This window comes from Oenanthe melanoleuca, chromosome 22 (genome assembly GCF_029582105.1).
Source record: "Oenanthe melanoleuca isolate GR-GAL-2019-014 chromosome 22, OMel1.0, whole genome shotgun sequence".
NCBI lineage: Eukaryota > Metazoa > Chordata > Aves > Passeriformes > Muscicapidae > Oenanthe > Oenanthe melanoleuca.
The window spans coordinates 2,479,921-2,491,951 of NC_079355.1; the positions used below are offsets into that span (position 1 = coordinate 2,479,921).

General features: G+C 35.9%; 1 protein-coding gene across 1 annotated transcript; it reads left to right on the forward strand.

Annotated features, from left to right (window-relative positions):
• Positions 1 to 2,953: 2,953 nt before the first annotated feature.
• On the forward strand, positions 2,954 to 8,024 carry GNRH1 (gonadotropin releasing hormone 1). The gene is made up of 3 exons (XM_056508742.1): positions 2,954 to 3,094; positions 6,195 to 6,287; positions 7,986 to 8,024. Exons 1-3 carry the CDS (start codon positions 2,954 to 2,956, stop codon positions 8,022 to 8,024), a joined length of 273 nt encoding a protein of 90 aa, XP_056364717.1.
• Positions 8,025 to 12,031: the final 4,007 nt, after the last annotated feature.

Sequence of the window (12,031 nt, forward strand, 5' to 3'; positions counted from 1 at the left end):
TATAATATATAAATATATTTATAAAATATATTTATATATTATATATATATATATATATATTTTATATATATATATATATATATATATTTAAAATTTATAAATGCTAAAATATTCCAGGATACTTAAACACTGATCTCAATTCCTCACCCATTTCACACCCTTAACAAATTCAAACTCACCAAGAACTTTTACAAGAGAACTGACAGAAATCTCCTGTATTTCCCAGCAGGATCCCAGGGTGGGATTTACAACCTCCCAAAAACCAGGCTGGTGCTTTTATGGCTCTTAGAGGAACCAGCAGAATTTAATTGCTGCACTGGGGTGTTCCAATTATGAGCTTTACTTGTGTCACTGTGACAGTAACAACAAAATTGCAGCCTGGGAGGGAGAAATGAAAAAATCTCCTGCTGGGGAAGGGGTGGCACTGGGGATTTTGGGTATAAAAAGAGCTGAGGGTTCTTTTACAGATATTTTCCAGAGAAGAGCTGGAATTGCTCCACACCTCTCTCAGGCAGCAGGTAATTTATTTATCCAGTGCTTACAGATGATTCTATTAAAATATATATTAGAAGAGAGTGCAAAGGGCAGTTTTAAGGAGCAGGGACATGAGAGCAGAGGCCACAGGACAAACCTGCCAAAAACCAGCAGGGAAACCTTTGAGGGCCAGACATGCCTGGAGCTCAGAAATCCTCAGCTGCTTCTGCATCCAAATTTAGATTGCTTTTAAAATTTATTTTTATTTATTTTTATTTTTATTTTTAATTATTTCTATTTCCGTTTCTATTTCTATTTCTATTTCTATTTCTATTTCTATTTCTATTTCTATTTCTATTTCTATTTCTATTATTTCTATTTCTATTTCTATTTCTATTTCTATTTCTATTTCTATTTCTATTTCTATTTCTATTTCTATTTCTATTTTTTTGTTTTGTTTTTTTTTTTTAATGTGGTCACAGCCCACTCCACACTCCACCCAACTTGGTTTGCAACTCCTTTTTCTAGTCTGGTTTTCCTTGTAGTGGCAGGACTAGGTCTGTGTTTTTATCTAATATATTTAATATTCAAATCCCAGAACTTCTCTGATGAACAGGAATTTTTATTAATTGGATTTTTCTAGAGTTTGTTCTGTGTCCCTGCAGGATGGAGGAGCCCAGGAGGGCGGTGGCAGGACTAGGTCCGTGTTTTTATCTAATATATCTGATATATCTAATATATCTAATATATCTAATATATCTGTCTAATATATCTAATATATCTAATTTATCTAATATATCTAATATATCTATCTAATATATCTAATATATCTAATATAGCTAATATAGCTAATATATCTAATATATCTAATATTCAAATCCCAGACCTTCTCTGATGAACAGGAATTTTTATTAATGGAATTTTTCTACTGGGCGGTGGCAGGACCAGGTCCGTGTTTTTATCTAATATATTTAATATTCAAATCCCAGAACTTCTCTGATGAACAGGAATTTTTATTAATTGGATTTTTCTAGAGTTTGTTCTGTGTCCCTGCAGGATGGAGGAGCCCAGGAGGGCGGTGTCAGGACTAGGTCCATGTTTTTATCTAATATATCTGATATATCTAATATATCTAATATATCTAATATATCTAATATTCAAATCCCAAACCCTCTCTGATGAACAGGAATTGTTATTATTCGGATTTTTTAGAGTTTTTCAGTGTCCCTGCAGGATGGAGGAGCCCAGGAGGGCGGTGGCAGGACTAGGTCCATGTTTTTATCTAATATATCTAATTTATCTAATACATCTAATATATCTAATATATCTGTCTAATATATCTAATATATCTAATATATCTAATATATCTAATATATCTAATATTGCTAATATAGCTAATATATCTAATAGATCTAATATATCTAATATTAAAATCCCAGACCTTCTCTGATGAACAGGAATTTTTATTAATGGAATTTTTCTACTGGGCGGTGTCAGGACTAGGTCCGTGTTTTTATCTAATATATCTAATACATCTAATATATCTAATATATCTAATATATCTAATATATCTAATACATCTAATATATCTAATGTATTTAATATTCAAATCCCAGAACTTCTCTGATGAACAGGAATTTTTATTAATTGGATTTTTCTAGAGTTTTTCTGTGTCCCTGCAGGATGGAGGAGCCTGGGAGGGCGGTGGCAGGACTAGGTCCATGTTTTTATCTAATATATCTAATTTATCTAATATATCTAATATATCTAATATATCTAATATATCTAATATATCTGTCTAATATATCTAATAGATCTAATATATCTAATATTAAAATCCCAGACCTTCTCTGATGAACAGGAATTTTTATTACTTGGATTTTTCTACTGGGCGGTGTCAGGACTAGGACCATGTTTTTATCTAATATATCTAATATATCTAATACATCTAATACATCTAATATATCTAATATACATAATATATCTAATATATCTAATATTCAAATCCCAAACCTTCTCTGATGAACAGGAATTTTTATTAATTGGATTTTTCTACTGTGCGGTGGCAGGACTAGGTCCGTGTTTTTATCCAATATATTTAATATTCAAACCCCAGACCCTCTCTGATGAACAGGAATTGTTATTACTCTGATTTTTCAGTTTTTCCGTGTCCCTGCAGGATGGAGGAGCCCAGGAGGGCGGTGGCAGGACTAGGTCCATGTTTTTATCTAATATATCTGATATATCTAATATATCTAATATATCTAATAGATCTAATAGATCTAATATACTTAATATTCAAATCCCAGAATTTCTCTGATGAACAGGAATTTTTATTAATGGAATTTTTCTACTGGGCGGTGGCAGGACCAGGTCCGTGTTTTTATCCAATATATTTAATATTCAAACCCAGACTCTCTCTGATGAACAGGAATTGTTATTATTCGGATATTTCAGAGTTTTTCAGTGTCCCTGCGGGATGGGTGCCCCCCGGCGGGCCGTGTTCAGTGTCCTGCTGTGCGCGGTGGCCGCGGGGCTGTGCCTGGCCCAGCACTGGTCCCACGGGCTGCAGCCGGGGGGGAAGAGGAGCGGCCCGGCCCTGCTGGGACCCCTGCAGGAGGTGAGCAGGGGGCGCGGATTTCGGGTTTTTGTGCTGATTGAAACAGGAAGAAAAAAAAAAAAAAACAAAAAAAAAAACCCAAACAAACAAAAAAAACAAAACAAAACAAAACAAAACAAAAAAAAAACCCCAAAACAACAACAAGAAAAAAAAAAAAACAACAAAAAACAAAAAAAAACCCCAAAAAACCCAAAAAACAAAACAAAACAAAAAAAAAAACCCACAAAAAACCTAACGAAACAAAAAACAAAAAAAAACAACAAAAAAAAAACCAAAAAAAAAACCAAAAAGAACCAACCAAACAAAAAAAACCACAAAAAACCCAACAAAACAAAAAAACACACAGAAAAACCACAAAAACCTAACAAAACAAAAAACAAAAAAAAAAAACAAAAAAAAAACCAAAAAAAACCCCAAACAAACAAAACAAACAAAAAAACCGCAAAAAACCCAACAAAACAAAAAACAAAAAAAAACCAAAAAAAACCAAACAAAAAACCAAAAAAAACCCCAAACAAACAAAACAAAACAAAAAAACACACAAAAAACCACAAAAACCCAACAAAACAAAAAACAAAAAACAAAAAAACAAAAAAACCCCAAACAAACAAAAAAAACCCAAACAAACAAAACAAAACAAAAAAACACACAAAAAAACCAGAAAAACGAACAAACAAATAAAAACACAAAAAACAAAACAAAACAAAAAAAACAAACAAAAAAACCCCCAAAAAACCCCAAAAAACCAAACCAAACCAAAATAAAACAAACAAAAGACAAAAAAAACCCCAAAAAATAAAATAACAAAAACAAACAAAAAAAACCAACAAAAAATCCCAAAACAAAACAAAAGAAAAAAAACCCACCAAAATAAAAAACCAAAAAACTCCAAAAATTAAAAAAAAAAAAAAAAGAAAACCAACCAAAAAACCCCAAAACAAAACAAAAGAAAAACAAAAAAAACCCCAAAAATCAAAAACCAAAAAACCCCCAAAAATCAAAAAACAAAACCAAACAAACAAAAAAGAAACAACAAAAAAAGAAATACAACAAAAAAACGCCAAAAAAAAAAAAAAAAAAAAAACCAAAAATCAAAAACCAAAAAAACTCCAAAAATCGAAAAACCAAAACCAGAAAAAAAAAAAAAAACCTCCCAAAACAAAATTAAAAAAACCTAAAAACCCCCCAAAATATACAGATCTATACAGATCTCTTAAAATAGCTTAATAGATAAAATATCTAAAAACTGATATTTTAAATTTTCATAATCACTTTGTATAAAACTCCTGTGTGGAGAAAAAAAATTAGATATTTTATAATTTTATATATATACATATAATTTAAAAAAATATAAAAAATATCTATACAGATATCTTAAAATAGATTAATAGAAAAAATATCTAAAAATTGATATTTTAAATTTTCATAATCACTTTGTATAAAACTACAGTGTGGAGAAAAAAATTTAGATATTTTATTATTTTATAGATATAGATATAATTTTAAAAATACTAAAAATATTTTAAAAATCTATACAGATCTTTTAAAATAGATTAATAGATAAAAATATCTAAAAATTGATATTTTAAATTTTCATAATCACTTTGTATAAAACTACTGTGTGGAGAAATCAAATAGATATTTTATTATTTTATCAATTATATATCTATAATTAAAAATATATAAAAATATACAGATATCTTAAAATAGATTAATAGATAAAAATATCTAAAAATTGATATTTTATATTTTCATAATCACTGTGTATAAAAATACTGTGTGGAGAAAAATATTAGATATTTTATAATTTTATATAGATATAATTGAAAAATATTTAAAAATATCTATACAGATCTCTTAAAATAGCTTAATAGATAAAAATATCTAAAAATAGTTATTTTATATTTTCATATCACTGTGTCTAAAACTACTGTGTGGAGAAAAAAATTAGATATTTTATAATTTATATATTTACATATAATTTAAATAATATAAAAAATGTCTATACAGATCTCTTAAAATAGCTTAATAGATGAAATATCTAAAAATAGTTATTTTATATTTTTATAATCACTGTGTATAAAACTACTGTGTGGAGAAAAAAATGAGATATTTTATTATTTTATAGATTATATATATATAATTTTAAAAATATAAAAAAAATCTATACCGATCTCTTAAAATAGATTAATAGATAAAATATCTCAATATAGATATTTTATATTTTTATAATCACTGTGTGTAAAACTACTGTGTGGAGAAAAAAATTTAGATATTTTATAGATATAGATATAATTTAAAAAATACTAAAAATATTTTAAAAATCTATACAGATCTTTTAAAATAGATGAATAGATAAAAATGTCTAAAAATTGATATTTTAAATTTTCATAATCACTTTGTATAAAACTACTGTGTGGAGAAATCAAATAGATATTTTAATATTTTATCGATTATATATCTATAATTAAAAATATATAAAAATATACAGATCTCTTAAAGTAGCTTAATAGATAAAATATCTAAAAATTGATATTTTATATTTTCACAATCACTGTGTATAAAACTACTGTGTGGAGAAAAAATTTAGATATTTTATTATTTTATAGATATAGATATAATTTTAAAAATATTTTAAAAATCTATACAGATCTTTTAAAATAGATTAATAGATAAAAATACCTAAAAATAGTTATTTTATATTTTCATAATCACTGTGTATAAAACCTCTTTGAACTTCCACTGAGGCACTATAGAATAATTTGAGGTTCAGGCTCAATCTGGTTTCATCCTCTCCCAAAATTCCAACATTCTCATGAGTTATTTTATGACAATTTCTCCACTTCCCTTAAAATTTTGGCAATTTGCACCTGGTGGCTGCTCAGCAATTAAATGACAAATGTTCTGTCCACTGATGGTTTTTTTTCTCTTTTCAATCGAATTTCTTGTTTAGTTCCTCCTCATTCCAGCACCCTGGGGGTTGGGAGGAAAAGTGAATTTTAGTTGTGTAGTTTTGTCTCCATCCCTAACTGGGGTAGAGTCACTTTTGGCAGAAAAATCTCCTTTTCCTGAAGGTTTTTCACTTCCTTTTCCAATCCAGGTTGCAAATGAAATGGGAAAATTGGAGGAGGTGCAGCAGAGTGAGTGCCCAGAATTCCAGAATTCCAGGATCAGGGATCTGAAGGAAGCCATGGTAAGAAATGGGGATTTTCTGGAAAATTTAAAGGAAATATTTCAGGGGAGGGAGAAATGGTGGTGAGGAGGAGGAGGGAGGGAAGTTTAGCTCTGTGAATTCCCAGGGTGGTTTGGGTTGGATGATCCAAAATCCTCCCAGTCCCAGGGCAGAGTTCCCATGGCTCAGGTCCCTCCGTGTCACCTGCACGTCCCAAATCTGTCCTAAACTGGCCCAAAACTGGCCCAAACTGTCCCAAAACTGGCCCAAAACTGTCCCAAAACTGTCCCAAAACTGGCCCTGTCCCAAAACTGTCCTAAAACTGTCCTAAAACTGTCCCAAATCTGTCCTAAACTGGCCCAAAACTGGCCCAAATCTGTCCTAAACTGGCCCAAAACTGGCCCAAACTTGTCCCAAAACTGGCCCAAAACTGTCCCAAAACTGTCCTAAAACTGTCCCAAAACTGTCCCAAAACTGTCCTAAAACTGTCCCAAAACTGGCCCAAAACTGTCCTAAAACTGTCCTAAAACTGTCCCAAAACTGGCCCAAAACTGTCCCAAAACTGTCCTAAAACTGTCCCAAAACTGTCCCAAAACTGTCCTAAAACTGGCCCAAAACTGTCCCAGGGCTGGCCCAAAACTGTCCCAAAACTGTCCTAAAACTGTCCCAGGGCTGTCCCTGTCCCAAAACTGGCACTGTCCCTGTCCTTGTCCCCCTGTCCCTGTCCTATCCCTGTCCCCTGTCCCTCTGTCCCTGTCCCATCCCTGTCCCTATCACTCTGTCCCTGTCCCTCTGTCCCTGTCCCTCTGTCCCTGTCCCATCCCTGTCCCCGTCCCTGCAGCCCCATTTCCCTCAGTGGCTGCCCAGCCCCCACACCGTGCCCTGACCCACAGGAGCCTCCTCAGGCCCAAATGTGATTTTTCATCACCAGCAACCCCCTGGCAGGGCCAGATGGCCACCAGCTCCTGGGAGTGTCCCTGGCCACCCCAAAATCTCAACTCCACTTGGAATTTAGCCAAACCCCAAAGCTCTGAGTGCTTGAAAACCTCTCCAGCCTCTCACTGAGCAGCCAGGCCTGGAAAAGGCTCCTGAAATCAGGAACAGTGATGCAGAGCCTCAATTCCCCTGGATTTTCATGCAGAAACTACCTAAATAAATATGATTTTAGCTTATCTTCAATCCTATTTGTACTGAACATGTATTGGAATTGTGGCCCATGATTTCCAGCAGCAGTAATTTATTATATGTATATTTTTTTTTTTTTAAATGGAAATGATGATTTTAGCCAGGGTAATTATCAGGATATTTGAAATGAATATTTTCTGGCTCACTGAGGGAAACTTGGCCTGTCTTGGTGGAGCTGACAGGACCAAACCCCACCAGATCCTGATTTACTCAGGAACTCCTCATTTCTTGCTGCTTAACAACACTCCAAATAAATGCAGCTTTTTCCACACCCAGCTTCCCCAAACCAAAAAATTCCTGGAGTTTGCTACAGGAATATTAAACAGGGAAAGAAATGGGAGTGGCTGGAAAAGTTCCACCCCATGGAAAAACTCAAATTATCAGAATTTCCTGGGGAAGGTGGGAGGGAGCACAAAGAACAAAATTCACTCAATTCATCTCCATCCAAATCACCCCAGGGCTTCAACTCTGAATATTTCATCCTCAAAGTCATTTCTGTGCTCTCTAAACCCAGAATTTGGTGTGTGGTTGCAGGAGAGGCTGGTGGAGGGAGAAGGCAGAAGAAAAATTTAACCCCAGAGGCAGAATGAGCTCTCAAAGCTGCTAAAATAAATCCTCAAGTGGTCTTTGCTTGCATCAATATGTGAATAAATCCTCTGAAATTGCATTAAAATAATGGGAAATTGTTGTGTAAATTATTTATGTGCAAGAGGAAACTTCAGAGTGCGAGCAGCAGAGCTGCTTTGAGCCCTGCAGGGACAATTTGGATGTGACAATTTTTGTCTCATCTCACTCCCCCTCTGGCTAAAACAGCAAAGAAACTTTGATAAAATAATGAACTTGTGGAATGAACTCCCCTGTCCATCAGTGGTCCATGGAAGAAAGAATTCACTGCTCTTTTTTTTCTGCTTCAGTCATAAAAACTACATTTATTTTAAAAATATATTTACAAACTTTACAATGATCATTAAAAAAAAAAAAAAATGAAAATTTGTACACCTTGCTTTACAGATTTAGTGACTCATTTAGTGTCAGAGAGCTTCCCAAAGCTCCTGCTCTCTCCAGACACTTTAAAACTGAATTTTTTACTGATTCAGTTGTACAAGAGTGAAAAAAAAACAACCCAAACATCTGATTTGCTGTCTGCAAAAGTGGGTTTGCAATAAACCACCAATCCAAAATTCCAAAATACACAAAAGTTCCTTCCACAACACCCAAATCCTCCTGAACTCACCACAAACATCCCAGGGTTTAGAGTGATTAAACTTTTGTAATACCACAGTGAGAAAAATTAATCAAAATGTGCATTGAAGTGAAATTTGGGGCTTCCAACTCTGCCCAAAAATACAAACCAGCACCACATGGACCTGAAAAACAGGAGAAGTGACCTCTGAGTAACCCCAAATCATCCTAAATGTGCTTTAATTAATGCTCAGAGAGAAGAATCAGGTGAACCTTGTGCCATAAAATCACTTTTTTTTCGTTTATTTTTCCTCCCTGCTGTAGTCTTTGGAAAAGCTCACCCTGGTTCACCAGAGGATTTGGTCTGCAATAATAAAAACAAGATCAAGCTTTTAATTAAAAAATAAAAATAATCAAAAGAAAGCAGCAAAAGCGGGTCAGGAATGTTTTTACTATATATAAAAAAATTAGTTAAATTATAGATTTAAAGTTATTCTTTCCATTTACAATGATAAAAAATAAATAAGGAGAGGAGAAAATCTGGGGTGCTGTCACTGCAAGTCCAACTCAGTGTGAGTTTGGAGCAAACACTGAGCTGAGACCAGGGAATTTATGGGATGCAGCTTCCCAAAAAACCTCTGCACGTCCATCCTGGAGCTGTGCAGATCACAGAGCTGCTCCCCCTGGAATCTGTGTCCTTTCCTAATCCCAAAATCCACTCAAAGGCAAAGCTGCTGCTCCCCTCCTGTGGATGAGAGGCTGTCACATTTTTTAAAGGAACTGATCACAGCATGACAAGTTTTAATTAAAAGCTGCAGAAAACAAGTGTTGAGCACATTTCTCCAAAGGTTAAAAACTGAAATCCTCAAAGGCTTGGAATTTCACAGCAGTTTGGAACTGCTTGGCTCTGAAATGGGATTAGGTTTTGGATGTTTTGAGATTTTATTCAAAACCACGAATTGGGCAGAAATTGCTGCAATTTGTGGTTGCAGAGATCATCATCAGGGACTGTCCTACTCCCATTTTTAACTCTCTGGTTTAAAACACATTTGAGGCATTTCCTAAAGCACCTCATGAACCTGAAGAGATGATTCTTATTTAAAAAAATGAGGTAGAGACACCTTGAATTGTCTCTGAAAATTAAATTTCACAACTCAGCTCAGGCAGGTACCCAACACTTCAAAAATCAGGGATGGGATTTCCCCTGAGTGGGCACTTAATTCCACTTATTTAAAATCAGTTGAATGCCCTGTTCTTCCTCACACACTTAAATGCTCAATTTCCTTTAAAAATCTGACACTTGGGTGATTTTTTTCCCCCTAAAACTGACCCAAAGCTCTGAATCATTTGGGCACAGAACAGAAAAATTCCATCCTGCACCTCTGTGCCAGTGATGCCAACTTTTATCAGGCAGGTAAAAGAACTGGGCACCAGTTTGGGGACATTGTCAAAAGGAGGAGAAGGAGGAGTGGGACAAGTTTAAGTGATAATTAACCCCCAAGGAGGGAAAATTAACCCCCAAGGAGGGAAAATTAACCACTGACATTCCAAAGATTCTGTTTGAAATCCTGCAAAAAATGCAGCCAGAACCAAACCTCCCCAAATAAAAGAGTAAAAAGCTGGTTCAAGATCAGCTGAAAAATTCTCCCCAAGGTCAGAGCTCCTCCTGTGAGTGTTTTTTTTTGCATGGAGTGCTTCCCTTCTCCAGGAAAAATCCTGGATGCACAAGGTACCTCCACATGGGAAGGTTGTTACAGCAGAATTAAAAGGCTGGAAAAGAGGACTCCAAAGTCACTTAGAAGCAAAACAGCAAAACCTGAAGCTCAGTCTGTTTGTCCACACCAGGAAAACCATTCCTGGGATCCCCCCTCAGCCTCCCTGCAGGAGTTAAACCAAGAGCAGAGCCCAGCCTGGGGCCAGAGGCAGATGCAGAGGAGGGAAAGGCACTGAATTAACAGTTGGTGCTGTTAAAATGCACTTCAGACAACTCAGACCACATCCTGTTCTGCCTGAAGCAAAATTCTCAGCCCAGACAAAAAGCTGAAGTGAAGTTTCAGAGGCTCCCAGAGCTTGGGAGAGAAAATGGGAAGACAAGAAAACCCAGTGGGCTTAAATCAAGCAGTGTTTGTGTCCAAGAACACCAGGAGCTGACACATCCTGCAGTGCCCCAGGGAGGGAAAAACCTGGCCAGGAAGATTCCCAGGATTTCCCCAGAGGAGAAGCAGCCTGGAGGCAGCTGGGGATGGATGGGATGTGACTGGAGCTGATGGAATCTGGGATGGATGGGATGTGAATGGAGGTGATGGAATCTGGGATGGATGGGATGTGAATGGAGGTGATGGAATCTGGGATGGATGAGATGTGACACCTCCAGAGCAGCCCCAAACTGGTGATGGAGTCTGGGATGGATGGGATGTAAATTGAACTGATGGATTCTGGGATGGATGGGATGTGAATGGAGCAGACAGAATTTGGGATGGATGGGATGTGAATGGAGGTGATGGAATCTGGGATGGATGGGATGTGAATGGAGCAGATGGAATCTGGGATGGATGGGATGTGACACCTCCAGAGCAGCCCCAGTCTGGAGCTGATGGAATCTGGGATGGCTCTGGGACAGGAGCAATCTGCTGGCAGAGCTGGGCAGGCAGCACAGCAGCTCCTGATGTCAAAAAAATTGGGAAGAACAAAAGGAAATGACAACTTCAGTCTGAACAAACCCTCCTGAGGGTGGTTTTTGCTGGGTTGGGTTTTTTGTTGGATTGGGTTGAGTTTTTGTTGGGTTGAGTTTTGTTGGGTTGGGTTTTGTTGGGTTGAGTTTTGTTGGGTTGGGTTTTTGTTGGGTTGGGTTTTGTTGGGTTGAGTTTTTGTTGGGTTGAGTTTTGTTGGGTTGGGTTTTTGTTGGGTTGAGGTTTGTTGGGTTTTTGTTGGGTTGGGTTTTGTTGGGTTGGGTTTTGTTGGGTTGGGTTTTGTCGGGTTGGGTTTTGTTGGGTTGGGTTTTGTTGGGTTGGGTTTGGTTGGGTTGGGTTTTGTTGGGTTGGGTTTTGTTGGGTTGGGTTTTGTTGGGTTGGGTTTTCCTTGAAAAACCCTTTGCTGAGGAAACTTTCCATCAGCTTTAACAAACTTTGTTTTTTCAGCAAGGTCAGAAACCCATTTCAGTCAGGGGAGCTCAGTAACGGCCTGTGGACCCCCAGCCCAACAATTACTGCATTTCCTGCTGGGAGCAACACCCTCAGCAGGCTTTTAGTGCCTCTCCCAACTTCTACAAGATAATCAGAAGCAAAATGACAGAATTAACAAACAAAATTATTTCCTGCAATAAGAAAGCAAAATCTTCATCAATATTGATGATAAATAAACAAAGCCACAAGCTGTTTGTGGAGCTGGTACCAGTAAAG

Excerpts from the sequence above, each read along its gene's own strand:
- GNRH1 (XM_056508742.1), top strand. The coding sequence starts at position 2,954 with ATGGGTGCCCCCCGGCGGGCCGTGTTCAGTGTCCTGCTGTGCGCGGTG. Across the intron at positions 3,095-6,194 it reads TGCTGGGACCCCTGCAGGAG|GTTGCAAATGAAATGGGAAA; the intron begins GTGAGCAGGGGG and ends TTTCCAATCCAG. Across the intron at positions 6,288-7,985 it reads GGGATCTGAAGGAAGCCATG|GAGAGGCTGGTGGAGGGAGA; the intron begins GTAAGAAATGGG and ends GTGTGGTTGCAG.